Source organism: Melopsittacus undulatus, chromosome 18 (genome assembly GCF_012275295.1).
Source record: "Melopsittacus undulatus isolate bMelUnd1 chromosome 18, bMelUnd1.mat.Z, whole genome shotgun sequence".
Lineage (NCBI taxonomy): Eukaryota > Metazoa > Chordata > Aves > Psittaciformes > Psittaculidae > Melopsittacus > Melopsittacus undulatus.
The window spans coordinates 4,579,426-4,607,362 of NC_047544.1; the positions used below are offsets into that span (position 1 = coordinate 4,579,426).

The 27,937-nt window shown below is 63.6% G+C and overlaps 4 protein-coding genes across 8 annotated transcripts in view; 1 reads left to right on the forward strand and 3 right to left on the reverse strand.

Moving 5' to 3' along the window:
* The window catches only part of BIN3 (bridging integrator 3), a 30,596-nt gene extending 19,415 nt beyond the window's left edge, over positions 1-11,181 (forward strand). The window contains exons 7-9 of the mRNA XM_034070409.1: positions 5,746-5,887; positions 7,414-7,548; positions 10,583-11,181. Coding sequence (XP_033926300.1) covers positions 5,746-5,887; positions 7,414-7,548; positions 10,583-10,729 — 424 coding nt within the window. The 3' untranslated portion in view covers positions 10,730-11,181. The remainder of the gene's footprint in view (positions 1-5,745; positions 5,888-7,413; positions 7,549-10,582) is intronic.
* Positions 11,182-14,519: 3,338 nt separating this feature from the next.
* On the reverse strand, positions 14,520-17,142 carry C18H8orf58 (chromosome 18 C8orf58 homolog). The gene is made up of 6 exons (XM_034070478.1): positions 17,048-17,142; positions 16,151-16,271; positions 15,209-15,684; positions 15,044-15,116; positions 14,857-14,960; positions 14,520-14,773 (listed from the first exon to the last, which is right to left on the reverse strand). Exons 2-6 carry the CDS (start codon positions 16,194-16,196, stop codon positions 14,690-14,692), a joined length of 783 nt encoding a protein of 260 aa, XP_033926369.1. The 5' UTR covers positions 16,197-16,271; positions 17,048-17,142; the 3' UTR covers positions 14,520-14,689.
* A 656-nt stretch (positions 17,143-17,798) lies between these two features.
* Positions 17,799-22,741, reverse strand: PDLIM2 (PDZ and LIM domain 2). Of its 5 annotated transcripts, none has more exons than XM_034070605.1 (10): positions 22,645-22,740; positions 21,447-21,792; positions 20,939-21,090; positions 20,629-20,695; positions 20,463-20,548; positions 20,350-20,392; positions 18,893-19,023; positions 18,519-18,661; positions 18,368-18,446; positions 17,799-18,294 (listed from the first exon to the last, which is right to left on the reverse strand). In XM_034070605.1, the coding sequence occupies exons 2-10, from the start codon at positions 21,537-21,539 to the stop codon at positions 18,117-18,119; spliced, it is 972 nt and encodes a 323-aa protein (XP_033926496.1). In that variant the 5' UTR covers positions 21,540-21,792; positions 22,645-22,740; the 3' UTR covers positions 17,799-18,116. The 5 variants fall into 5 exon arrangements, with proteins under 5 accessions (XP_033926496.1, XP_033926498.1, XP_033926497.1 ...); XM_034070607.1 differs by having other exon boundaries at positions 21,447-21,954; positions 22,645-22,715; XM_034070606.1 differs by having other exon boundaries at positions 21,447-21,850; positions 22,645-22,712.
* A 283-nt stretch (positions 22,742-23,024) lies between these two features.
* On the reverse strand, positions 23,025-27,549 carry SORBS3 (sorbin and SH3 domain containing 3). The gene is made up of 19 exons (XM_034070603.1): positions 27,392-27,549; positions 27,209-27,314; positions 26,841-27,064; positions 26,704-26,767; positions 26,411-26,516; positions 26,252-26,336; positions 26,132-26,173; positions 25,939-26,025; positions 25,638-25,684; positions 25,078-25,166; positions 24,937-25,007; positions 24,801-24,847; positions 24,595-24,709; positions 24,393-24,518; positions 24,045-24,243; positions 23,853-23,896; positions 23,699-23,766; positions 23,514-23,620; positions 23,025-23,432 (listed from the first exon to the last, which is right to left on the reverse strand). The coding sequence occupies exons 1-19, from the start codon at positions 27,497-27,499 to the stop codon at positions 23,371-23,373; spliced, it is 1,797 nt and encodes a 598-aa protein (XP_033926494.1). The 5' UTR covers positions 27,500-27,549; the 3' UTR covers positions 23,025-23,370.
* Between the last annotated feature and the right edge of the window lie 388 nt (positions 27,550-27,937).

The window sequence follows — 27,937 nt, forward strand, 5'->3', positions numbered from 1 at the left end:
CCTCGGATGTGCTGTTGTGGTACACGGAGAGCGAGCGAAAATAAACCCAAATGACTTTAATATGACAGTAAGTGGTGCAAATTGCCGAGTACCAATTTGAGCTCGGCTGTGACACAGCCAGGGTGGCTGCTTGCTTGTTTGCTTGTTGTTCCTGCCCTGGAAGGAAGAGGTTGTGCTGTGCTGGCCGGGGATGCTTGCGTGACTCAAGCCTTGCCTTGGTCGTCTCTCCACGACCAGAAATGCTCATTTAGGGGGAAAAAAGAAAGAAAGAAAGAAAAGAAAGCAGAAAAAAGGCAGGCTTGTGCTGGGGAATTGTGTTGCTTATTATCGAGATTGTCCTCATGAAAGATACATTAACTGCTTCTTCCAGCATTCTGTTCAAATTGGAAGGGCTTGTGTCTCTGAAATGTTCCTGTTGTTTTTCTCCTCCCCAACTTGTGTTAGTTGATGCAATGAAGGATAATACCTCTCCCTGCAAAGCCTGCCTTCTGCTTTAAACCTTAATTCAAGGCAATAAAGCCATTTCCACCTTGCTGATCTTGCCCTGCCTTTGTGCAGCTTTTGGCTTGTGATGCTCGAGATGGAGATGGTGGAGAAGGGGGTTAAGGCAGCGATGTGAGATCGATCCCAGACTGGTTTAGATTGGAAGGGACCTTAAAGCTCACCCAGTTCCAACCCCTGCCATGGGCAGGGACCCCTTCCACTGGAGCAGGGCTGGGAGGTTTCACCTCACAAAGTGATGCTCATCTCCCCGCTGGTGCTTGCCAGAGCATCAGGATGTGCCCCATAGCACCCGGATACATCCCAGTGTTCACAGTTCTCTGCAGCCTCCTAAACTGGGACTCACTCCTGGTGTTCTGTCCCTTCCTGCCCTTTGGCACCCGCAGGCAGTGGCTGTGTGCTCTAAACAGCTTTGGTTTCATGCTCGGAGGGGCTGCATCCCCCCCCGAGGAAACCTCTCCCTTCCCTTGCCTCTTTCTGCCTCCTTTCAAGCAGAGCTGTGTGCATGGATGAGCTGTGGAGCCAGGAACGTTTCTGAGGAGCCCAAGGCTCCGTTTTGAGGCTAATGAGATGCAGGAGAGAAGTGCAGAGCTTGCGCCTGCCCTGTCCTGCTGGAGATAAACCAGCGACGGTGCTGGGATGGAAGTTCCAGATTAAGGAAAGCTGCCTTGAGGAGCTCTTATTCCCACTGAGGTATCTCTCCCCTCGCCCAGCCTGGCCTCTCCCAAACTGCCTTTGACCTAGAAAAGAGGCTTTTGCTCCAGCAGCTGCACTTTATTACATCTTCACTGGTGGTCTCTTGGAGTTCTGTTAGTCAAAGAAACAGATAAGTTTAATGCAGGCAATTATCATCAGTGTAATCAGAGGCACATGTGCCTTCGGATCTCCATTCAGCTGTCCAGGGCTGGTAGGATGCAGACAGACCCTGGCTCCTTTGCTGGAGCATGTAAAGGAAAGCAGCAGTGGAGGGTGGAGGCACACATTGTTCCAGTCCTTTTCCTTGTGGGCACCCCAGGAAGCCTTTGGGAATCACTTGTGTAAGTGCAGGGCAGGAGCAGAGCCCGGGTGAGCCCTTGCCCATTGCAGTGTGGTTGGGCAAGGAGCTGGGGGAGCCCAGGAGGGGTCGATGGTCTCTTGATGAGGAGATGCTTGCTTGAATTCACTCCAGATCGGGGCATCTGGGGCAAAAGAGGGAGAAAAGCAGCTGGGGTTTAATGAGACCCTTCCCATTCTTGACTGGGGCTTGGGTGAGCAATGAGTGTTTGGGATGAGTCAGGGACTAGGGGTAGACTGGAGCTGTGTGAACCTTCCCGAGCATCGGGATGCCATGGTCAGGATGCTGTGATCAGGATGTTGTGATCTGGGTGTTGTGATCAGGATGCTGTGGTCGGGATGCTGTGATCGGGATGTTGTGATCGGGATGTTGTGATCTGGGTGATGTGGTTGCCCATCCATGGCATCATCCCCTTGGCTCGGAGCATGGGAGCATGAGCTTCAAGGTCCCTCCCAACCCATTCCATGATCCATAGAGCTGGAGTGGGGGGGGGATCAGCATCTTCCTCCCATACCCCTGCTGTTACCGTGACCCCTCGCACTGTGCTCCCTCCCTGCCATCCCATTGCCTGCCCGGAGCAGCCGCAGGGGAGCCGGGGCCCGGAAGCAGGAAAAGCTGCTTTCATGTCCTTAACAAGCCCCTAATGAGGATTTGGTGCTCAAAGCTCCCACATGGCTGCTGCCCCCTCCTGCTGCTGCCTAATCCCAGCTCGCTCCGTGTCCCGGCCCCATTGCTCCTGTTCCTCTCGGCCCCAGGAAGGACTGGTTTCAATTTCCCCCTTCCTGGTGGGTGGACAGGCCCACGACGGACGTGTGGGCACGGCTGAGGAATGGCAGGAATCCCCCAGCATAGCCCAGATGCTCCGGCCTTGGCTGAGCTGCCCTTGTGCCTCTGCAGGCTCCGTCCTCATCCCATTCACTGCAGCTTTCTTGTGCACCTCATGCTCCCCAGCTCTGTTATTCCTCTTTATCCTTGTCCAATGCCATCCTGTCTGCTTCCTTTTGCTGTCATTATCCGAGCCATTATCCATAAGGAAGAGCGCATGTGTATACCAGCCTAGCCCAGCTCATGGGGCTGCCAATGGGAGTGCTTGGGACACTGGAAACAGGGGGAAATAAAGGGTTTACCCTTACTTCTAGGGCTGAGGCAGCTATTATAGCTATATTATAGCTAGAAATAGAGCTATTTCTAGCTCTGCTCTGTGGCTGTCTGTGGAGCTGTGGCTGCCCCATCCCTGGCACAGGGACACAGGGTTTGGAGCACCCTGCTCCAGTGGAAGGGTCCCTGCCTGTGGCAGAGCTGGTTGAGCTTTAAGCTCCCTTCCAACACAACCCAATCCCACAGCTCCATGGTTATCCCTTGTGCCAAAGCCCTCGCAGCTCCCTTGCGTTGCCACCACAATGGGGGCTGGAGGCAGCCACAGGGTGAGCATCAGGGATGGAGAGGAGGCAATGGGCTGCTCGGGGCCGTTGCCATAGGCAGGGAGGTGAGCGGATGACTCCGGATGCAGGAATCGTGTGAGTTTTCCAAGGCTGAGCCATCATCCCACAGGGAACGCACCAGGACATCCCCGGCAGCAGGGAACCTGTGCTCTGTGCTCTCCTTATCCCCACGTATCTCCCCTCACCTGCTCCTCTTAAGCTGCCTGTGCTGTAATCCCCGTCCCTAAAAAGTGACAGGGAACAACAGCAGCTTATGGGGCAAGCTGCTTTCCTGGCGGGGGGGCTCTAATGCCCTCACTGCTGCGTTACCTTCCCTCCTCTCTGCTCTCAGCACTGAGCCCACTGCAGACCAGCTTCAGTTTGCTTTGTAGTGACAGAGTCTGGAGGAGCAGAGTGGGGATGCTGGGATCTTGGGTGGTTCCAGCCTCTCATCCCCTATAAAAGCAGGAGTGTATGGAGAGGATGGAGCTGGGTCCATCACTGAATGCGGGGGGGTCTTGGAGTGCTTTGCAACAGGAGGCATTGACCCTGCTCCATGTGCAGCAGGGAGGGATGGGTGAGAGGAGCAGGGTTTGCTCCTGAGGCTTCCCCAGTGCTAGAGCCTGGTTGTAGCTGCTCAGACATCAGCTCCACAGGGGCTGGTGCAGCCTGAGGGTCCTTGTCCCAAGGTTTGCTGTGCTCGGCCAAGGGCTCTGGAAAACCTTTGGGATCGTCCCAAGCAGGGTCTGGAGGGTGAGGGATGTGTCCGGGGATGCAGCAGCTCCTGGAGGCTCAGTGGAGCCTCTGGGGCAGGCATTGCACGAGGAGCATTCGTAAATAACATGCATGAGATGCTTGTGGAGACGCTGGGGCTGCTCTGTATTAAGCCATCAGAATAGCTGGGCAGTGGCAGGAGCCAGGCCCTTGCTGTCGCCCTCCACATGGGTTTGCCAGCCCTGGCATTGCCTTGAGCTCCTATTTCTGGACACACAGGGCGAGAAGCAAGGGCAGGATTCAGCAGGGGCCAGGAACGGTTCTCCCGGAGCCCCAGGGCAGTTTCAGGTGCTGGGGGTTCACATGGAGCCGGGGGCTCAGTCTGGATCAGTGCAGGAAGGAGCATCCTTCCCTGAGTGAGCTCAGCTCCTCGGGACGCAGATCAAAGCATGGGCACCATCAGTGGTGCCTGGGGAGCTGGGCTGGTCCTGCTGCTGGTTGTACTGGAGCCATGGAATGGTTTGGGATGAAGGGAGCTTGAAGCTCCTCCACTTCCAATGGCAGGGACACCTTCCATGGAGCAGCTGCTCCAACCCCTGTGTCCAACCTGGCCTTGAGCACTGCCAGGGGATGGGGCAGCCACAGCTCCTCTGGGCACCCTGTGCCAGCGCCTCAGCACCTACAGAGGAGACCCCTTCCCCTCCCCACAGAGCCCTCACTGCCCATCCCAGTCTCCCTAAGCCCTCTCCAGCGTATTTTTGGCCCTTCCATAGAGGGAGGAGGTATTTGACAGCAGCCCCAGGAGCTGCCGAGTCCATGGGAGCCCAGCGCAGCCCGGACGTGCATTGGAATATAATGGGAGCTGCATGTGGATACCATAAAAAGCCATGTCAGGGCAGCAGCATCTGCTCCCGGGCAGCTGGGTGTGGGGTGACACTGGGCCAGCACCCTGATGACTTTAACAGGTTGCTCCTCCAGCAACAGCCTCTTGTGGAGAGGGGAATTGCATCCGGAGAGCTCTGCTTGGCTGGGTCGGGAGCAGCCCTGGGTGGCTCTGGGCAGCAGGACTGCAGGGATGTGTTCCTGCTCCTCTCCCAGGGAGGGATGCTCGGGTACCACTGCTTGCATGGGGCACCAATGCATGGACACAAATGTTCCCCCTTCTCCTTCACTTCTCCCCTTTGCATTCCTCACAGCCAGTTCCTGGCCTTGACCCCCCAACTGACCCCATGGTGAGTGGAGGTTGAATGAATGCATGCAGAGGTTGTGTGACCCACTCCATCCGAGCCCAGAGCCCAGAGCCCAGCACTTCCCCTCTGCTGGAATCTCATTTACTGAGTTTGGGAGTTGTGGCTTTCCCCCTGTGTCACGTTCAGGAGCTCCAGAACCATCCCCAGACCTGAGCTGCTCTATTCTGAGCCTCACATTGACTTCTGCTGCAGTTTGGCTTTAACTCCTCTGCCCCATCATTCCTGTTCTGGACCTGGGACTGGGGGAGTTCCTCACTAGCTCAGTCCCTATGGAGGAAAACGTGTTTGTCTCTGTGCTTTGCTTGGTGCCCTCTCCCAGCTAGGGCAGCCCCCGTGCTCCTCAATACAGGAGCTGCAGGAGAGGGGGGGAAAACTGTGGAAAACAAGGAATTAATGGGAAAAGCTCAGGGTAAAGGCACGAGGTTGGGATTGTCAGAGTGCTTTTGTCAGGCTTGGCTTCATTACCATTACTATTAATATTATTTATATCAATATTAATTTAATGTTAATTTAATACAGTTAATTTAATATGATATTATTAAACCCATCCTTTGCCAGGGATTGCCCTTTGGAAAAGCAATCCCCAGCTCCCCTCTCGACCCCATCCCCTGGCAGTGCCCATAGCTGAGTTATCCTCACTTCCAGCCCCTTGGAAGAGCACAGTGAAAACCTCTGTGCTTGGCACAGGCTCTGTTAAACCTGGTGTTTTTGGGCTGAATCCTGTGTTCTTTGGGGCTTCCCACATGGGATCTCACTGCATCCAACCGGGATATCCCACCCTGAGCCCTTCCCTTCCCTTGTGCAGGTTCAGCAGCGTGTTCCCCAGCCTGAACATGGCTGTGAAGCGCCGGGAGCAGACCCTGCAGGACTACAAGCGCCTCCAGTCCAAGGTGGAGAAGTACGAGGAGAAGGAGAGGACTGGACCTGTCCTTGCCAAGCTGCACCAGGTACCAGGATGCTCCCGGAGCCGGAGCACAGGCAGGGACACTGGGAATGCTCGGGAAGAGCTCCTGGTGCTTGAGATCCATGAAGGAAAACGTTTTGGAAGGGATGTGTTTTATTGGTGCAGAAACCCCTCTGATAGGTGCTTGATAAATGTGGATTCCAGCATTCAGGAAGGGCAAAAACCAGTTTTCCAGACTCAAATGGGATCATGGGAGGTGGGATGCTTGAAGGAGGTCAATGCACAGGGGTTCCCCCTGACCTCCATGTCCGAGCGAGCAGCTGGGTGGGAATAGGGGGAAGATCAGAGAGTTTCCAGCTCTCTGCTTCCCACCTGCTGCAGGGAATTGGCCTTGGGAAACCACAGGGGTTGGTTCTGGGGAGGCTCTGACACCTTCGTTTCTCTCCCAAATCCCAGTGAAATCTGATGTATTCCTGCTCTCCCTTAAAGCTTCTCCCCATTCATTCTTGCTCCCCAAACCCACTGCTCCCGCAGAACATTCCCTGACTCCTCAGCAGCTTTTCTGATGGATTTCCCCACAAAAACTGAGTTTTGTGTTAAAGAATAGCCCCTAACAAAAGAACCCTGTGATTTCACAGTAAGCAGCTTACTCCCTTAGCCCGGCACACTAAAGCTGGGGCTGGAAGCCGGGGATGCTTTTGTCCTTTGAGTTATTCCCTCAACAAACTTGTGGGAGCTTTAATCCCCCCCAAATCCAGACCTAGTCCAACCACTGCCTGGGCTGCGATGCCTGCAGGAGCCTTAAGCAATCCTGGCCCTGGGGGATCCGCCTGCTCCCCACATGGGATGGGAAATGGGATCAAATCCACATCTTCCCTTTGCTGCTGGTCCCTGTATCCTGACTGGACCTCATTTCATGGCACTTGGGGCATTTCCCTCCCGGACCTGATGTGCTTGAAGGCTTTGCCAAGCCCGGAGCTCTGTCCCTGCCGCCACCTCCATGGGGCTGTCGCACGGAGCAGGCGCGGCTCCATGGCTCTCCCATTGGAATGGCACTGGGATTAAGTGGCAGGCTTGAAACCGCTCTGATATTTCACAGCCCACCCCCTCCTGCCCTTTTCCACACCAGCTCCAGACATTTCCCGTTCTCCCCACGCTTCTGTTTAAAGAAGCCAGCGCTGAGCTGAAGGTCACGGGCAGGGAAAATGATGGAGGGGGAAGGATCCTCTGGTGATGCTCTTGGGAATGGCAGGGTGAGGGCACACGGATGTGGCTGCGGATGCTCTGCAGGCTGGCTCCTGAGCCCTGCAGCAGCCTCTTTAGGTGTCCCCTGCTTTGCAGGCTCCATAAGCCTCCATTTGGGTCTCATTGATTCTGTTGCTGATGGTTTGGTCCCACCAAGGTGATGGTTGCATGGATCCCATTGATCTCTTTTGCTGTGGTTTGGTCCCATCCTTCAGCCGGTTGCTGTCCCTGGGTCAGACAGAGCACGGTGCTGATGTGGGGCAGCCTCACTGCAGGTCCCCCCAAAGGAAGCTGCTCTCTGACTCCCCATCCCTGTCCTTGCAGGCCCGTGAGGAGCTGCGGCCGGTCCGGGAGGACTTTGAAGCCAAGAACAAGCAGCTCCTGGAGGAGATGCCCAAGTTCTACAGCAGCCGCATCGATTACTTCACACCCAGCTTCGAGGCACTGGTCCGGGCTCAGGTGAGGCCCTGGCCCTGCCTGGGTGTCCTGGTGGTACCCACAGTGCCATTGCTCGAGGGTGGTTTGGGCTGGTTTCAATGGGGCTGCCTCTTACCAGGGACATGGTGTCCCTGTCCATGGGATTGCCTTCAGGTCCCCCTTGTACGTTATCTTCTGGCATTTGATGGCTGTATTCAGCTGGGGTTGTTGTCTCCTTGAGTCCTGAGCCCAGGGTTGGAACTTGGTTGGGATGTTGTGATGCTGAGGGCTCATCTTCACCGTCTCTTTTGTCCCTGCCCATCCAGGATGTCATCATCCCCTGGGTGATCCTCAGGCCCTTTCCAGCCTGTGATTCTGGGTAACCAGAACTGGTGTGTGCTGGTGAATAGAGGAGGCTGCTGTGTAAGCTCCATGCTGTGGCTTTGCAGGAAGGGGTGGCCTAAGTTAACCACAGCTGGGTTTAATTCCACCCTCCAGCCTTGTTGCTGCCCCACCACCTTCCTCCTCCTCTCACCCTTAGGCTGGAGAAGAGCGTGGCTGGGATTTAATCCCGCTTTGGAGCTCTGGCACCGTGGAATTGGGGTTCCCATGGCATGGTTCAGGTTGGAAAGGGCCCAGAAGCTCCCCCAGCCCCAGCCATGGGCACCTCACACTGGAGCAGGTGCAGGGAGCACGAGTTCCACCTCAGCCTGCACTGATTCCCCTTCCAGATGGTGCTGGGGATGCTGCTCCGGCAGCCAAGGCACCAGACTCCCTGGAGCCACCACAAAGCCCCTCTGGCTTTGCCCCCAGCCCTGGTGGGTGGCTGGTTTGGATGAGCCCTTGGCTCCCGGCTGGGAGCTGTGATCCCCTGGCAGCTCCCTTGGCCCCTGTCCTTGGCTGGGCTGTCCCCTGTGCTCTGCCTGGGTCGGGCTGGGGGAGCAGGGAGCAGGGAGCGGGTCCCTGTTCGTACCCTCTTCCCGGGAATCCTCCAGTTTTCCTCTTGTTCAGGGAGGGTTTTGGTCAGGAAATCCCATTGGTAACACCTGGAGCAAAGCTGGTGCCTCTGCTGGGGACCAGACTGAAGCTGATCCCGGATGGATGCTGAGGCACATCCCACCCTCCCTGCCAACCCCAGCAGAGCCACATCCCTCTCCCCCCCCGGACAGGGATCGGCATTCCCAGTGCTGGGAGGAGAGCTCAGCACTTCCCTAAGGAGTTCTTTGTGCCTCGGCTGGGGTCTGGTCATATCCCGCTCCAGCTGAGGAGCCTGGCACTGCATGGGGTTTCCTTATTGCAAGGGGCTGCAATAACCAGCCAGGGTACCAGGAGCAGCACCGGCAGCATCCACATCCCACCAGTGCAGGTGATGGGAGGGACTGGTCCAGCCCAAGGCCTGCTCCAGTGTAAGGTGCCCCCCCCTCCAAGCTGCCTTCATCCCATTGCATTCCCTGGCTCCGCACTCGGAGCAGCATTAGGGTGGCTGTGACCCAAGGAGCTGCGGGCGGCCCGGTTCCCATGGCACAGCATGGCCGGTGCCGGCTGCCCCCGGGCTCACAGGGCTGCAGCATCCAACCCCAAATGCTTGTGTCCACCCACGGCAAAGAATTCCCTGGCTGAGGGCTTTGAAGTGGCCACATAGAGATGAAAGGGGCAGATCTGGAGCCTGGTGTGAGCTCTGGAAGCGCTTCCAGCTGGAAAACGATACCCGGCTGGATGCAATGGGATGGGGGCAGGAGCTGGGTTTGGGGTGAGCCTCAGCGGTGCTGGCAGCAGCTCTGGGGTCTGTTTGGTGTAGGGCTGCTGTAAACAGGCGCTGCCGGCTGTAGCCAGCCTGGTCCAGAGACAATCGGGAGAACACCGCGTCCTGCAGTGGGATTAGTTCAGGACAGGTGGATTGGGGCCGTTGGCTCCGTCTCAAAGGCGACTTGGAGATGGGATTTGATGGGATGGGGACGGAGCACATGGTGTCCATAGCTGGAAAAGTACTGAGCAGCAGGCAGCAGGACCCACTGCTGCGGTGCTGGTGCCCATCAGTTTGGGGTGCATCCCCCCAGCCATAGGGGCAGTGATGGGACAAAGCTCCAGGGGATCGATCCCTGTGGAATGCCGTTGGTAAAGCACAGGACACTCAATGGCGGAGCACTGGGAATGCTGCTGTAGGCACTGGGGTCTACTGGGGGAGAAGAGCATCCCCAAGGAGCCGGCAGCACCCACTGGCATGGGGATGGTGGGGAGGGCAGCACCCAAACCATGGGCTCTGCTTTGGATATGGAGCGCTGCTCCGGAGCTCCGGCACCCAGCTCTGCAGCCCTCCTGCAGGGATCTGTGCCCCCCATGGCAATGGGAGGGGGTTTATGGTGGGGATGGGAGTCACCAGTGCACTCAGCATCTCCTGCTTGTGTGGGGCTGAGGGGGCTTTGGGGTGACCCGGCTGCAGGGGGGGGGGCTGTGGGTCCCCAGCATCGCCCCTCAGCCCTGCCCAAAACAAGCATCGTTTGAGCCAGATGAGGGGAGCTGGTCTCCATGGAGACCACATCTCCAAACTGGGGATGCTGGGGCTGATACTGGGGCCCACGGAGCCTCGGGTGTGAGATGGGGGCCACACTGTGAAGCACTTCCCCATCCCTCCCTGGCAGAGCTAGGCCAGGCCTCCCCATCACCCTCCTCGTGTGGGGCACAGCACCACAGCTCCGCATTGCACCCACCAGCAGCCGGTGCCATCTGCATGCGCTGACCCCCTGGCTCCCTCTCCAGCACTAATTGGTGCTGTTAATTAGCACATGATTAAACCCCCTCCCCCTGCCGCATGCAGGCGATGGTGCTGCCAGGGATGCTCCTGTGCCGGGAGCAGGGACCTGTTGCGGGGCTGCTCCCACCCCAATGCACTGGTGATGGGCACGGGGGGACCCCGGCTCTGGCAAGGGCTCCAGATGGGAAGGAGCAGGGAAGGGCAGCGCGTTCCTTGGGAATGGGAGGGGGATTTCACACATGGGAGGCAGCTATTTCAGCAGTGATGGAGCAAGGGGCTGGCTCCATGCGCTGCCCCCCCCCCAGCTCTCCCCTTGCCCCCCAGGTTGTCTATTACACCGAGATGCACAAGATCTTTGGGGAGCTGACGGCGCAGATCGACCGGCCTGGCCTCAGTGATGAGCAGCGTGAGCGCGACAACGATGCCAAGCTCAGTGAGCTCAGGGCTCTCTCCATCGTGGCTGATGACTGAGCCGGGGCTGGGGCCTTCCCCTGCGCCCCATAGGGATGGACTTGGGGGTCGGGGGGGGTTTAACCCCTCTGCCCCCCCCCCCCGTGGCGCTGTCAGGACCTGGGGATGGGGTGGGGGGCACAGTGGGGCTGCCCCTGCCCTCCTCACCCCGCTGGTAGCATCCAGCCCTGGAGGGCTTTGCCCCCCATGGGGGGGTCAGAGGGGAGGGAGGAGCCCCCCCAGCCCCTTCCCCATGGGGCAGGAGGGTGGGGGAGCTCCTGCCCCCTTTTGTGCCTTAGGGGAGGGGGCGATGGAAGCTCCGCGCCTCCCATGCCAAGCACCAAGTGATGCCGCACTCCAGAGGCCCTGGTTTCAGTGGGAACGGGGCATAGGACCCCTGCCCCATAGCTATGGGGTGCAGGGGGTGCCCGCCGAGGGGTACTGAAGGGGACCTCAGCCCCAGGGAGGAGCACGGGGAGGGGGTGATGGGGGCACGGGGGGGTCTCCAATAAAGGTCTTGGCAGCAGCGGAGCCTGGTTGGGAGCCGGAGCCAGCACCACTGCTGCCTCTACAGCCCCCAGGAGCCACTGCCCATGGGGGGATATGGGGGGGACGAGGGGGTGAGCAGCCCAAAGGGAACAAAGAACCCCAGGAACGGGGATTTGCACTCAAACACAAGGAACTGGAGCCGCATCCGGCACAGGAGCCCTCCCATCCTGAGCAGCTGCTGCCACACAGCACAAGGGGCTGGGGGCACCTATGGAGGTGATGGTGCCCTATGGGCACAGCCGCATCCACAGCCTCCCAGTGAGCACCAGCCCCTGCTCGGGTCCCTCCATCCTAACCCGGCCAGGCTGTCCCCATGTGGAGCATCCCACTGGGAGCACTGGGTGTCCCATGCGCTGCCTCCAATACACACCAGCCTCCCTGCTTCAGAGGTTTCTATTCAATGCAAACCCTGCACATCCCGAGGGATGCCCGGCCTGGGATCCCATCCAGGCCTGTGGGGATGGTGCTGCCATCCACATCCCTGCTGTGCGACATCTCCTGGTGGGGACCTGCTGCTTGCTGCTCCATTGGTGTGGAAGAGAGGAGAGGGGTGATGGCAGCTCTGGTACCCACATCCCAGCCTTACCCTGCCGTGGTCTCCATGGTGAGCTGGGTGCTCCTCAGTGTGCTGCCAGGCTCAGCACCGCGGGGCTGGGGGAGATGTGGGGCAGGACAGGAGGCAGCAGCATCCCTGGAAGCAGAACTCACCCACTGCACCCGGTGCCAGCTCCATGCCCATCACCCCTGCACCCACCCAGGAGCTCCTCTTCCCTTCGGTCCCCATGGACACAGGGCTCAGAGGGCACCCAGAGCATCACAGGGCTCAGAGGGCACCCAGAGCATCACAGGGTTCGGGTCCAGAGCCTCAGGCTGCTGTGACAGACATGGGTGAAGGATGGAGGAGGCCGAGAGCCCCAGAGCACCAGCACTGAACGCACCCAGGGCACCAGGCTCCATCCCCATCACCAGGACCTGGGGTTGGCAAAGCAGACCCTGTGGCATGGCAGGAACAGTGCTCAGGGTGCCCCAGGAATCCCAGCAGGGAGCGGGACCCACATAAAGCCTCCCAGGACTGGATGGGATCAGAGCCCTGACAGGGCATGGGAGGGCTGGTGAATGTCCAGGCCTTTGCAGGGACCCAACGAGAGCATCCCGGGGCCATGTTCTGCATCCCATGTGGTCGCTGCTGGGATGGAGCCAGGAGCTCCCTTCCCCTCGGCTGTTCCCAACCGCATCACATGCCGGGCCAGGTCTAAGCCAAATAAACCCGGTTGCCACGGTTACCCGGAGCAGGGATGCTTTATTTAACTGCCACGAAGGAGCTGAACCCATGCGAGGACCACAATGTGCCATGGGGGGGGCTCTGCAGACTCTGCACCAGCCCCAAAGCAAAGGCCCATGGCAGGATTGGTGCTGAGCATCCGCTGGGTTAAACCCACCTGAGCCCTCAGACACCCCCTGCATCCTCCCTAGCACCCGGCTCCTCCATCGCCTGCAGCCACAGAGCTGCTCTGCTCTGTGCCACCAGCTCCTCCTGCTCTGTGCCATCATCAGCTCCTCCTGCTCTGTGCCATCAGCTCCTCCTGCTCTGTGCCATCAGCTCCTCCTGCTCTGTGCCATCAGCTCCTCCTGCTGTCCTTCCAGCTCCAGAGGAGCTGCACCGATGGGAACAACCCCAGCAGCACAAACTCTGCTCCCGTCTGGATACCAAGGGAACGGCCACTAACTACATCAGGAGGAGGTCAGCATCAGGATGAGGCCATCCCAGGATGGGGACTGGTAACGATAAGCACAGCATCTGCTTTCCTCCCCGGCAGGGACGGGGCAGACTCAGTCACATTGCAGCATCCTGAGCATCCCCTTCCTTCCAAAACCCACATTCCCGCTGGGAACAAGACCCCTGACCAGGTTTTGCAGATGCCATCCCAGTGCCAGTGCAGCACTGAATACAACTGACAGCTGACACCAAACCTGTGCTCTTTCCCCCAAAACCGGGTGAATTAACCCTTCCAGGAGCAGCACACACCTGGATCCACACCTCAGTTGTCTTCGTTGGGTGCTTGGGAGCCTTCCCCTGCTCCAGGTGATCCAGGGACAGTGGGGCCATCACAAGGGAATGGAGCCACAGGCCCCCATGCCAAGACCCCATCCTCCTCCTCACCTTGATCCCAAAAGCAGAACCAGCATCATCCAGACCATCCTCAGCATCCTCCTATGGGGTCAGGCATCCTCCTGTGGGGCAGTGGGTGCTGCTGGAGCATCCCCTGGCACCGCAGAGGGGCTGGAGGCAGAGAACAGCACTGAGGGCATCCGAGCTTGTTCTGAGCCGCTCACCCCAAAGCAGCCCCTATGCCCGCGGGGCTGGGGCCTCCCTGACCCCAAATACCCCCCCAGCACTCACTGCATGGCCAGGGCATGGTGAGTTTCAGTGCTCCGAAAGGGGATGGGGCACCCGTCCTGTCCTGAGCATCTCCCCGAGCCCCTCCTGCCCTTTGCTCCTCACCCCGGGCATCTCCCATGTGGAGGGTAAAGGAAGGGGCATGGGATGAACACAAGATCCCCCCTCGATCTCCCCCCTGGCAGGTTCAAAACCCACCCTCTTCTCACTGCTGGGGAGGGGGAAACAGGGATCCAAGAACCCAAACCCCTCCAGCATCCCCCATCCCACTCCCAGAGACCCCCCCAGCCCTCAGTGCCCAGGGAGGATGAGCACTCACCATTCCCGGGAAGAGCGGTGGGATGCAGGATGCTCCAAGGATGCTGTGGGATGCAGGATGCTCCGAGGATGCCCTGGGATGCAGGATGCTCCGAGGATACCCGAGGCTCGGTGGAGGCTCCGGGATGCGCTGCTGGGATGGGAACTCAAATCCCGGTAGGAAATCATCAGGAAGGAGCAGGGATGGGGGGGGCTCTCCGGTGCGGACCCCACGGGACCCCCGTTCCCCTCCTCCCTGAGAAGGGGGGAGGGACAAGCTTCACCCCCCCCCCCGCACCCCCCCAGAGCCCGTCCTGCCCCATGGAGCGGGTCCCGAAGGGGAGGACCCGGGGGGGGCTCCGGAGCCGCCGGCTCCGGGTGATGGGAGCGGGTCCGGGAGGACAAAAGGAGCGGAGAAAAGCAGCCGGAAGTGATGCGGTGGTGACGTGTCCTGGAGTGACGTCACGTCGGCGTTTGGAGTGACGTCACCCCCCCCCCCCCCCAACCGCACATGACGTCACCCGGCCAAAAGCCGCCTTTTTAGCAGTGAAAAGAGTTTTATTTGGGGGTAAAAGTGAGGGGGGGGGGGGGGGGCATCGGGCCGGGGGCCGGCCCCGGGTGGGTGTGACGTCATACAGCGGGGTGTGACGTCATACAGAGGGTGTGACACAATGGGTGCAGCACGGCTCCTCCATCCATTGGCAGCAGCAGGAGCAGGACCCCCCCCGGCCCCGGCCCTACCTGCAGCGGCCCCCCCGCAGCGAGCGCCGGGTCAGGCGGGTGAGCAGCTCCTTCACCCGCCCCCAGTGCGAGCGCCCGTCCTGGGGGAGGACACAGGGGTCAGCGGGGGGGGCACACATGGGACCCCCTCCCCATCACCCCACAGCCCCCCCACAGCCGTTACCTTGTCCAGTGCGGGGGCAGCCGCTGCGCTGTCGGTGGGGTCCAGCAGGCTGGGGGAGCTGGCTGAGTACCCCCATGTCCTGCGGCACGGGGCAGCATCAGGGGCTGCGAGGGGACAGGGGATGGAGCCGGTTGGGGGGGTTCAGCAGGGCATGAACCCCCAAACCCCCCTATCCCACCCTGCTCACCTGCAGCCTGGCTGTCCGAGCAGGAGCGCGGCCGGAACCTTTCCCCCTTCCTCCCGGCTGCATCCCGGCTGTGCTGTAGGTGAGGATCAGCACGGACGTGAGCTGCGGTAGCCCCCGTCGAGCATCACCCGGTCCCTGCGCCCCCCGCCCGCTGCCGGCCCTCACCGTGGTGTCCGGGCGGCTGCTCCGGGCGCCCCCCGCCTGCTGCCGCAGGAGCCGGTTGTCCTGCTGCAGCTTGGCCAAGCGCTCCAGCATCTGACAGACGTGCTCCAGGTACCGCAGCCCCTGCCCCGGTTCGGCCCCACCGGGGGGCTCCGGTGCCGGCTCCTCCGGCTCCCGAAGGGGCTTCACGGCCCCGCGGTGCCCTCGGCCCAGCACCCGCTGCCTCCGGCTGCGCTGCGCCGGCCTCCGGGGGGGCTCCGTGACCGGGGTCCGCTCCGGTGCGAGCCCGTCCAGGGGGAAGCGGCTCTCGGAGCCGGCGGGGGGGGACGGGGAGTGCTCAGTGCTGCCCATGTCCAGCCCGGAGTCCTCCGAGTCGCACCGGGGGGGGCTCAGCGCCCCCCGAGGGCTCTCCTGCAGCCGTCGGTACACGCTGGCCGAGGTGTGGACCACGCAGCTCTCTGCCGCCTCCCAGGGACCATCTGTGGGCAGAGGGGACGCGCTGGGACCGGGGGGGCTCCGGGCACGGCCCCATAGCCGCTCACAGCCCCCAGCGGCTCCAGCCCTGACCCCCAAGCAAAGCTGCCCATGGACTCCTCTCCAGAGGGTCCCCACAGCCCCTGGCAGGGACAGGGATGCTCGCAGGAGGGCAGCGCGTTGCTGCTCCCCAAAACACGGTCCCGTGCCCGTCCTCTGCACCCTGATCACCCAAACCCATACACTGCAAGGCCATGGGCTCCATCCTTCCCCCACCGTGGGCTCCTCGCACTCATCACCGCAGCATGGGGGGCACCACCGGGATGCAGCCCCCATCACATCAACAGGGACCCCGGCTCCAACCCGGCCCAACCACAGCAGAAAGGGGCTCATGGAGGTGGGGAGCGAAGCTTTGGTACCTCGGGGGCACCCAACCTGAGCTGCCCCCCCCGAACCCCCCCATGCACTCACAGCAGCTGAACCTCCTCTTCCAGCCGGCACGGGAGCCACCCCACATCCCAAGCGCCGGAGCCGAGGGCCGGGTGTGCTTCCCGGCGCTCCCTTTTATAACCACCCCAGCCGGAGACAGGCCCTGGATCCAGAGCACCTCATTACAGGACTGGTTCCCAACTGGTTCCTTGCAGGCTTTGGGATGGGTGATACTGGCTGAGCCGGTGGTTAAGGGCTCCCTTCCCACCCCACTGGGTTGTTTGGGCACAGAGAAGCCGACAGCCCCATGCCAGATGCATCGGGGAACCTCACTCTGGGTTTGGGGTGGATTCGATCCCAAATTCCTACCAAACCGCTTGACCCAGGGGCTGGAGGCTCTCACTGTACACCCCCTATGGGGACGGGTCCGGGATGCTGCAGAGGGACAATCCCAGCCTTGAGCAGCTCGAATTCCAGCAATGCCGTGGGCCAGCGGCTCCCACACACCCAGCTCCCATGGGCTGTGCCGGGTGGCACCATGAACTATGGGGCTGCTTCCCCCCATCGCCACCGGGATGGGGGGCACAGGGGGGTCCCATCATGGGCAGAGCTCAAAGCCACTCTGGGGGTCCCCCCAAGTCCAGGTGCTGGGGGGGGTGTCCCAGCATAGCCGAAGCTGAGGGCACGCAGAGCACCTCAAAGGGACCCCAGTGCAGGCACAGACCCCTCAGCCCAACAGTGGGAGGCAAAACCTGGTTTGAATCCGCAGCACTTCCCAGCAAGGGGACAGGAATCAGGAGACCCCTACAGACCCTTTCAGCACCAACACAGGGACCCCAGAGCAGGGACCCCAGAGCATCCCTCCTGCACGAGCATCCCAGGATGGGGACCCCCCCAAGCTGCGTGGGGGTCCCCAGACCCCGGGGGTCACAGACTCACCCCGGAGCGGCTCCACGCTGAAGGCTCCGCGGCGCCGGAGCATCCCGAAGGAGGCACCGGGAACGGGGCCGGACGCACCGGGAGGACCGGGCAGGGCGGACCGGGCGGCCCCGCTGCTCCTGCGCCGTTTTATGGGGCAGGGCTCGGGGCGGGGCAGGGCGGGGGGGGGCCGCCCCCTGCCCGAGCTGCCCCCGGCCCCATTCATGGGTCTAAAAGCCACCGCATCCGGATAGCGCTGAGCACCGCAGGAGGGACCCCCCGTATCTGCCAGTAAAGGGCTGTGGGCATCCCGTGTCTCAATGGTGCGAGCTGGGGGTGCACGGGGGCTGCAGCGCACCCCAGGCACAGGTCGGGCACCAAGGCTGGGCTGCCCCCACCGGGATGCGCATCCTGGGATGTGGGATGTGGACGTGGGAAGGGGTCGGGGCTCTCCTAATCTCGGGCCGGAGCTGCTGATAGCAGCAGGGCCAATCCCCGTGCAAACAGGCACGAAGGGAGGAGAGCTGCGATAAGAGCCCACCTGAGCCCTGCAGGATAAAGGGCTGCCAACAGCCCACAATAAACCCCAACACCCCCCAGGGTCCCCCCAGCCCTGGGGCAGGGGGTTTGCGTCACCTCCCCCCTGCTGCTATGGGTGCAGGCACCAGGGTTTTGGGGTCCTTGCCTGCATCCATCCCCCCAGCCCTGGGAGGGTGCAAGATGCTTCTGCCCCCCCCCCCCCCCCCACCTGCACAGACCAGACACGGGAGTAGAGCAAGTATATATTATCTTTATATAGAGATCTGGTTTAATAGCTCGGAGAAGCCCTTTGCAGTCAGTGCACAAAGCGGTGCCAGCCCCTCTCCGGTACCTAAGTGCTCAAGCACCCCTGTGCCCCCCCCTTATGCCCCTGCTGTGCCCCTGGGCGCATACGGCTGCAGCAACCCAGGCTGAGAACTAACCCAAGCTCATCACACACACACTGACACAGCAGGGGCAAAGGGGGCAGCTGCAGCTCACCACCCCCAGCCCCAACCCTACCAATGGGGCTGCTGGGGGAGGGGAGCTCCCCACGGCCCCGTGCGTGGGCTCAGCAGTGGGGGGGCACCGCAGGGGGGCCCTGGTAACGCAGCTTCGCGTGCTTCTCGCAGTAGAGCTCGTCCCCGGCCCAGAAGTGTCCCCTCATCTTCAGGTTGAGGCCGCAGTCAGCGCAGGCATAGCAGGATGGGTGCCGGTACCGCCCGTCCCGGATGCGCACAGCCTGCGTGCTAAGGGACGGGGCCGTTACCATCGGACCCCCCTACCCGGGACCCCCCCCCGGACCCCCCCGGCCCCACTCACGCGATGCCGGAGCCGCACTTCTCACACGGGGGCAGCCTCGGGGCTGCGGACGCAGCTCTGCGGGCGGTGGGCACGGGGGCTGCGGGGGGGACACGAGGATGTCAGAGCCGCTCCGCTGCCCCCCCCGAGCCCCCCCCCGAGCCCCGCTCACCTCCGGGCTCGTCCCGCAGCGCCTCCTGCAGCAGGCGGAAGGATCCGGACTGCGGCGGGGCCCGAGGCTCCCGGCTCTGCTGCAGCATCCTCCGCACCTCCGAGTCCTCCTCCGGCCGCCTCATGGCCCGTTCCGAGCCGGGGCTGCGGCAGTGGCACCGGGGGAGGCTCCAGCGCCCGCTCCGTGGGGCTGAACCCGAACCCCCCCCCCCCCCCACCGGCTCCTCCGCCCTGGGAGCTGCCCCAGCCTGCCCCAGCCCTCCCACAGCCCGGCCTGCACCGCAGGGGGTTAACCCCTTGCTCGGGCTCCTGCAGCACCCATGGGTGCGGAGCCACCCCATGGGGATGGGTGCGTGGGGATGGGGGCTCCCGTACCTGCTGCAGGCAGAGCTGCGCCCCCCCCCGGGGGGCTCCCAGGGGTCTGGGGGGGCCCCGAGCCCCGGTGAGGGGGGGCGGGGGGGTGGAGGCAGCGCAGACCCCAGGGAGCTGTTGAGGCTTCCTTGCTCCTGCAGGGTGAAGAGGAGATGGGTGAGGAGCTGGGTACCAGGGGGTGCAGGTGCTGCAGCAGCCCCACAGCATGGGGACACCCACATGGGGACACCCACATGGGGACACCCACATGGGGCCCAAGGGCTTCTTCCAAGCCCTGGTCCCCAAAGGGATGCGGGGTCCCCAGGAGGGATGCAGGGATGCTCCATGGATTGGCATGGGACAGGCCAAGGGGAATGGCTTTAACCTGCCTGAGGGGAGACTGAGCTGAGCTCTTAGGCAGAAGCTGTTCCCTGTGAGGGTGCTGAGGCGCTGGCACAGGGTGCCCAGAGAAGCTGTGGCTGCCCCATCCCTGGCAGTGCTCAAGGCCAGGTTGGACACAGGGGCTTGGAGCAGCTGCTCCATGGAAGGGGTTGGAGCTGGAGGAGCTTTAAGCTCCCTCCAACCCAAACCAGGCTGTGACCCAAAATCCCTCTGCTCCCACCCTGGTAACCTCATTCCTGTGTCCGTCCCCTCCCTTGCAGCTGCCATCGGATGCAAACCCGGGTGGGGATGAGGAGCCCCATGCCCGGACCCTGCAGGGGCAGAGAGGGACAGCCCCAGGGCTCTGTGGGCCACAGGCTGAGCTAAACTTAGGCACGGGTGGAGCTGGGCCCGTTGGCTCCATCCCCACCAGTACCCGGTGCCAGCCCGCACTGGGATGTGGCACAAACATGGTCCAAGGGCAGCCCTGCCCCTCGCTGCCCCTGTGGGCAGGGGTCCGGCCACAGACCCCCCATGGGGGGGGCTCTGGGGCAGGGAGGGACCCTCTGGGGTGGCACCAAAGCAAACCCGGATGTGGGGAGGCAGGAGGGAGCCAAGGGCAGCAGGGCCATGGCCAAGGGCAGCCGGGATGGGAGCACCAGGGCTGCGGCTATTCCCGGTTTGGGCTTGGAAAACAAGGAGAGAGAAGGGAGGAAGGAGGAAGGAGGGAGAGGAGGGAGAGGAGGGAGAGGAGGGAGCGGCCGAGCCTGGAGCCGGCGCCTGCCCCTCGGGGCACCGGAGCCGCCCGAAACCAGCGCGGGGGGGGCAGGGGCAGCCGCGGCATCCCCGGACCGGTCCAGGCGGAGAGGGAAGCATCAGGGCCCCGGGGATGGGAGGTGGTGCTGGATGCGATGAGCAGGGATGAGAACAGCGGCGGGGCCGGGGGGCAAGGGATGGGTTTGGGTGCAAGGGGATGGGTTTGGGGTGCAAACAGCGGCAGTTTTGGGGTGCAAGGGGCCGGTTCGGGATCACCAAGTTCACATTGCACAGATGCCCCACTCAGCCCTGCCTGGCCCCACACAGCCCCAGCTCCTGCTCACCTGGCACAGACCGGGACAAGTGATGTCCTCCATGAGCTGTGAGCTGTGGGGAGAGGATGGAGCCATCAGATCCCTTGTGCTGCCCGGACCCTGCCCACCCCGTCCAGCCTCACCCTCCACTGCCGGGCACGGGGCTGCAGGATGTGGAGCTGGAGCCTCTGCAGGCACCCGGGGTCTCCTCCTGCATCCACAGCACATCCTGGGGACAGAGGGAGATGCAGGAGCTGGAACCGGCCCTGGATGAGGGTCCTGGACACGGGGGCTGTGGGGGGGGCTCACCTGGAAGCGGGTTGCCGGCCTCGGTGAGGTGTCCCCATTGGTGTGGCTGGGAGGTGGCACCGGGGACCTGGGGACCAAGGCAGAATGGTGGCTCCTGCACACATGGTTCCCCTGCAGCACCCCCAGGCCCCAGTTGGGACCAGTTGGCCGGGTAACGGCTGCCAGCGCTGCCTGAGCCTTAATTACAGAGCCGGGACTGGCTCCATGGGGATGGCAGAGCCCCAGGAGCTGCTGGAAGGGAACACAACCGGCTCGGCCGTGGATGGGCCCCCAGCTCAGCACCCAGCTCAGCACCCAGCTCAGCACCCACCTCTCCACCTGCAGCCGGAGCTGCCCAGGGCTCTGCTTGATCTTATTCTGTGCCTCCACGTTGAGCATCTCTGCTGCACTCTCCCCGTTGATGGTGACAATGATGTCCCCTGGACGCAGGTCACCCATGGCTGCCTTCCCCTGCTCCGTCACCTCCACAGGACATGGGATGGGTCTGGTGTTATCCTGGAGGTGCTGGGGCAGCTTCCCCCCCCTCCAGCCACCCCTTAGGCCCACACATGCATCATGCAGCCCTCATGCATCACTGTGCCCAAGCACATGGATGGGCACAGCCACCTCCGTGGTGGTTCCCGAATCCAGGATGCTCCCATTGTGTTCCCCACTGGAAACATGGCCCAGCCCTGCCAAGCTCCATGAACCCATTCCCACCATCACCCATCCCCCTGGAGCAGGATCCTTCAAGGACACTGAACAGGATCCGCTCCTGGAGCATCCCCAGTATGGAGCCCTCCCCTGCATCCCTCCCCAGGCCCGTGGGGGGCTCCTACCTTGGAGACCGTGATGGGCTTCCCAAAGTCTCTTCCCCCTGTGATGCGGAAGCCCCATGGGGCAGGCCCGGGCAGGGTGATGCTCATGGGCATGGCAGGGGGGGCTGAGCAGGGTCTGCAGCGTGAGGACCCCCCGGGTGCCAGGGGATGGGGCAGGGCAGGACCCTGCACCCTGCACGGGGTGATGGAGACCAACAGCTCCTTCCTTCCGGGGAGGGACCCACGTCCTGGTGCTGCCACTGGTGCCGGCAGCTTCCTCTTGCTGCCCCAGTGCTCCCAGTCAAGGCTCCCGGTGTCTTCCTCCCCTTCCAGTGCTCCCTTGGCACCGAGGGGTGTGAGGCTGTGGCTGCAGGGGATGGAGCAGCCGCCGTCACCGGAGCCTTGGGCAAGGCAGGAAACCGGTGCTGGTTTGGCCAAAGCAGAGGGGTCTGAGGGGAGGATGTGGCTGGCGAGGGGAGGATCCTGCTGCGCACCAGGGAGGCAAGAACCAACCCCTGAGCCCTTGGTCCTGCAGCAAACCCATGTGGGTAAAGGATGCTGAGCATCCCCTGGGAACAGCACAGGGTCTGCAGCAGCGCTTTGCTTCTATGGGATCGATGGGAATGGGCAGCTCTGGCATCCCCGGTCCCCTCAGGACCCATCCCAGCCCCACCAGCACAGCCCCAGGGTGGCAGCAGGAGGAGGGTACCCATCCACATCCCAGCACCCCATCCACATCCAGACCCCCCATCCACATCCCAGGACCCCATCCCCATCCAGACCCCCCATCCCCATCCAGACCCCCCATCCACATCCGCAGCCGGGGAAGGCATTTTAAACATCCCAAGTGCACAAAGAGGGTTTCAGAGGCTGCCACGAAGAATTTCCTGGGTTGGGCTTTTGCAGCGCGGGGAGGAAACCCCAAACCCTGTGCCCAGCCCCGCTCAGCATCCCCGGAACCGAGGTCTGGCAACACGGGGACCCCAACACCCGCCTGGGCACCCCCGGTAGAGCTGCAGCCCTGCTCCTGCAGCTCCCATCCCCTGCTCCTGCACCCCCATCCCCTGCAGACCCAATCCCTGCTCCTTCACTCCTGCTCCTGCACCCCCATCCCCAGCTCCGCACCCCGAGCACGGCACGCTCCGGAGGTGCCATCGGTGCCCGGCGCTGCCCGCACCCCCTTCCCCGAGATCCCGGCCCCGGCCCCCCCCGCACTCACCGATCCAGCAGCCCCGTGGGGCGGCGGAACCGAGCTCGGCCCCGCGGCAGCGGCGCCTCCCCCTCGGAAGGGGCCGGCGGAGCCCGACGGGGCCGGGCCGGGGCTCGGCAGCGCCGTCTACGGGCACGGCCGCCCCGACGGGGCGCACGGGGCGGGCCAGGGGCCCCACGTGTGCGGATGCAGCCCCACAGGCACCGCTGCAGCCCCACATTGTCCTGCCCATCCCTGTGCCCCCACAGCATCACTTCCATGCAGCATCACAACCCCACGGGGGCCACCACCCCCCAACGTGCAGCCCCACTGCCCCATGCACCCTCCTGTGGGCTCCTGCCCCACACATCCCATGGGCACTGCCCCATGCTGTCCCCACCAGGCTGAGCCCTGGGTTGAGCTGAGCTTTAATGATGGACAAGAAGCAACCACAACACCCGGGTGCACGGCCCTGGACCAACACCTCAGGTCACAGCCGTCATGGTCAGGCCCCGGCACCGGCAAGGATGCCCCTGGCACTGCAGGAGGTACAGTCATCCCCGGATGGAGGGACACAGGCACCGAGGAGGGGTCTGGTTAAGGCACTGGACTGCAGGACCCCCCAGTGGAGGGAGGGGTCCTTGTTAGAGCTGCCCCATAGGGGCAGGCGGGAGCTGGAGGTGTTGTCCCCATTGGGGGGCACGGAGGGGACGTGCAGGGAGCAGCATGGACGGAATCCTCATCCCAGTGTCCGGATCACACCAGAGCCACGTAATTCCCGGGAAAAGTGCCAAACTTCTGCGTCCTCCGGGACACACCTGGGGGGGATGGAGGCAAAGGGAGAGGGTGATGGAGCACAGGGGGTGAAGCATCCCGGTGCCCATGGCAGTGCCACGCACCCACGAACCAGCCGTCATCGCACTGCTGCATCACATCCACGCGGTCTCCCTCCAGCAGCTCCAGCTCATCCGCGTTCTGGGGCCGGTACTGGTAGAGCGCGCGGTACCTGGGACACAGAGCGAGGCCCCGAGTGCCACCCCCAGGGGCACATGGGGATGCGGTGCCCGCTCCCGGCCCCACTCACGGTGTCCATTGGATGTCGGAGCCGTTGTAGGACGGGGCGGGCTCGGGGCGGGCGCCGGGGGCTGCGCGCTGCAATGGGGACAGGATGGGTGCTGGTCACAGCACAGCACCCACAGCCCCACCGGTGCTGGGTGCGGTGCTGGGGCATCACTCACCTGCTCGGGGGCACCGGATGGGCACCACGGCTGCTGGGGGGGGGCTGCGGGGTGGGGGGGGCTGCGGGGGGCCAGGGAGGGGGTTGGGGCACTGCTATGGGGCAGCTTTGGGGATGGGGGGAAGGCAGAGCAGAGGTGTCGGGGGGATGATGGGGAGGATGCTCGAGGGGAGCCGGGGGGCAGGGGGGGGGCCGGGGGAGCGCTGTGGGGCTGGGGAGGCAGTGAGGGGCCGGGGGCTGGCGACGGGGACGTCCTCGGAGCTGGATCTGACCCTCGGCTCCTTCAGCACCTGCACGTAGGTGGCAGGGAAGATGCCCTGGCGGCTGGTGCCGGAGATGCGACCCTCGTACCAGTTGTGGTCCACGCGCCGCGCCAGGCACACGTGCTCACCCTGGCAACGGGATAGAGCCATGGATGGGATGGGAGCTTAGAGCTCATCCATCCCCTGTGTCCAACCTGGCCCTGGGCACTGCAGGGATGGGGCAGCCCCAGCTCCTCGGGCAGGGCACAGGGATGGGGATGTGGTTGATGCTCTGGTACCTTGCGGAACGACAGCTCCACGGGCAGCTCCCCTCGGAAGCTGTAGAGCGCCAGGGCCTCCCCGTACTCCAGCACTTGGATGGTTGGAGCCTTGATGGGCTTGGGAACCTCCGTGGAGGGCAGGATCTGGGGGAGCACCAGGGTCAGGGTCAGCACCGGGTGCCCCAGTGCGGCTGCTCCATCTCCATCCTCATGGGCTCACCTCTACGTAGTTGGAGGGGAAGATGCCCACACGGCCGTGGTGCTCCCCCTCCAGCCAGTTCCTGTCCACCTCCTTATGGATGTAGACAATGTCTCCCTTCTGCAGCGTCAGCTCCCTGCGGGCGGCAGCGCTCAGGGATGGGGGCTCATCCCCAGCATCCCGGGGACACCCCTGGACCCATCCACTGCAGCTGCAGCATCACTTACTTGGGGGACTCCGCTTGGAAGTCAAACTTGAGGCGAGCGGCTCTCATCTGAGGAGGGGGGAGCAGTAGGGTCAGGGGGGGCTCCCCCATCTCCACCATCCCCACCCCCATCTGGGATGGGACCATCCCGGCCTCACCTTCCTCTCCTCCCTCCTGCCGGGCTCTGCAGGGTCCCCCATGCGGGGCAGGGTCTGGGGCCTCGGGGGGTCTGGAACGGGGGTGTCAGAGCCGGGTCCATGGGGACCCCACGGCCCTGGGGGGGGGGGGGGGGGGCTCACCTCTGCCGGGGGCTGCTTGGCTCCGGTCACTGCCCAGCCCCGGAGGGCTCCGCTCCGTGCCCGGGATCCGCAGCCGGGACCGGAGGGTCCTGCGGGGACAGCGGCTCAGGCCCCGGAGCTCCGGGAATTCCGGCCCCGCCTCATCCCGGACGGGAGGAGCCGGGAAACGGGAACCGCGCCCGGAGCGCAGCGGCCGCGGGGGGAGAACGGGGCCGAGGATCGGGACGGGAGGGACCCGAGGGCTCCTCCGGCGGCGGCTCCAGACCCGATCCCAACCGGATCCCGACCCGCTCCTGACCCGATCCCAGCCCTGCCCCAAGCCCCAATCCCAGCCCGGATCCCTCCGGGATTCGCTTCCCTTCCGCTTCCCGATCCCCCCCCCCCCCCCCCCCCCCCCGGGCCCCTCCCGCTCCGAGCCCCGGGACTCTGTGTCCCGGCCCCGCCCGCCCCGTCCCATCCAGCGCAGCCGCTGCGGCGCCGGGACCCCCCCCCGTGCGGACCCAACCCCCCCCCACGGCCCCGCCCCCCCCCCAGCCCCCCCCCGGTCCCGGGGCACTCACGGGGGGGTCCGAGCGGGGCCGCGGGGGGCGGGGTCCGGTGCTGAGCTCTGCGGGAACAGGGGGTGAGGATCCGGAGAACGGGAACGGAGGGACCGGAGCAGGGGACGGACGGGAGGGGCCAGAGCCCCGCGGGCACGGCCGGGGGGTACCGGGCAGAGGTACCCGCATCCACCCCTGCCTGCATCCAGCTGTGCACAGCTCCAGCCCTGCCCACATCTGCACGCACAGCTGGATGGAGATCCCATCCCCATTCCACGTCCCATCAAGGCCATGGAGCACAGGAGGGATGAAGCAGAGATACCTGACAGGGTTCCCATCGCGTCTCCATGGCCCTCATGTCCTTGTCCAGCTCCACACTGAGCTGCTCCAGCTCCTGCTCCAGCAGCACCTAGGGCAGGATGGGGCTGCACCAGGCGAGGGTGGCTCTGCCCGCACCCCCAACCCATGGCACAGGTACCAGGACCCCACTGCCAACCCCTTGGTCCCCAGCTTACCTCAATGGGACGAGCTCGCGTTGGTGGCACCGCTGCCGGGGGCTGGAAGGGGTGAGGATCTGGTGAGGTTTGGTGCACACCATGGCTCCCAGCAGCATCCCCAGGGCAGAGCATCCCTACCTGCTCCGGCATCGAGGAGCTCCCTGGCTCGTAGTCAAAGATGCTGCCGGGCTCTGTGGTGGCACCAGGGACACCCCAGGGGGGCCTGTGGGAGGCAGGAGGGGCTCAGCCCCAGAGCCCTGCACCCATGGGCAGCACTGGGCACTGAGCTGCACTCACCAGTCCCCGTTGGGCAGAGCCGGATTCCTGCGAGGCGCTGGGGGGGACGGAGGCAGCGAGGAGCTGAGCTTACCCATGGGGTAAGGATGAGGGTCCCATTCGGGCTCTGTGGGGATGGAGGAGGTGAGCATGGCACAGGGTGCCCAGAGAAGCTGTGGCTGCCCCATCCCTGGCAGTGCTCAAGGCCAGGTTGGACACAGGGGTTGGAGCAGCTGCTCCATGGAAGGGTCCCTGCCATTGGAACTGGATGAGCTCTAAGCTCCCTCATCCCAGCCCCTTCCATGGCTCCTCACCAGGCAGCCTGCAGTGCATCTGCCGGAACATGCTGCGGTACCAGTCCCGGGGCTGGTCCACGCTCTGTGGGGCACAGTGGGGGTCAGGGGGTGCCGGGGGGGGGGGGGGTACCCCCAGCTCTGTGCCCCCCGCTCACCGAGCGCGAGGCTATGGGCATCCCGGTCTCATCCACCGGCCCGATGCCGTCGTACTTGACCCAGCGCCGCTCCCGTCTCCTGCTGTCCTTGCTCCATGTTGCCGACCAGCCGGGGGGCCGGGGGCCGGGGGGGGCAGCAATGGGGCCGGGTGTGGGGCCAGCGGGTGCTGGGGGGCTGCGCATCCTCCCCTCCTTGGCCGGCCAGGTCTGGTACCAGTCACTCACTGGGGGTGATGGGGATGAGGGGGATGAGGGGGATGAGGGGGATGAGGGGGATGAGGGGGATGAGGGGGAGCCCTTGCCCTGTGCCATCACCACAGGGATGCATGGGGATGCTCAGGGATGGATGGGGATGCTCATGGTGGTACCTGAGCTCCTGGGGGGGCCCCGGCCGTGCCCAGCGGCCCCAGAGGCCTCCGGGGGGTGGAAGTCGAAGGTGAGGGTGTTGGAGCCATGGTGATGGATGACGGGAACCTGCAGCACAAGGAAGGGGCTGGTGCAGGGGGAGCACATGGGGCAAAGGGATGGGGGTGACGCAGGTCCCCACTCACCCGCACTGCAGAGCACTGGGGGGGCACACACTGTGTGGGGTGTGAGCCGGGGGTGTCCTCAGTGCCCTGATCCCGGCTGGCACCAGGGGCCGGGAGCTGCCCTGACATGACCTGTGTCCTGTGGGAATGTGGCTGCGCTCACTGTGGGTCCCATCCAGTGTCCATGGCCACAGCCAGAGCACTGGCTCCACAGCAGGGATGGATCCAGCCCCCCCGGGGGACAACCAGTGCGGGACAGTGATGGGCAGGACCCTCACCACTCATCCCATCCCCATCCCATCCCCATCCCAACCTCATCCCATCCTCATCCCATCCCCATCCCATTCCCATCCCGTGATGCTGCTGCCCTCCCTCCCAGGCACGTGTGGCAGCTCCGGGACAGCCGCCAGGGCCGAGGCCCATGAGATCCCGGCTGTGTCCCCGCCCTGCAGCGCAAACAGGGAGCGGGAGGGGGCCGAGGGAAGCGCGATGGGAATGCGGGATGGGAATGGGGATGGGAATGAGGGATGGGAATGAGGGATGGGAATGGGGATGGGAATGAGGGAT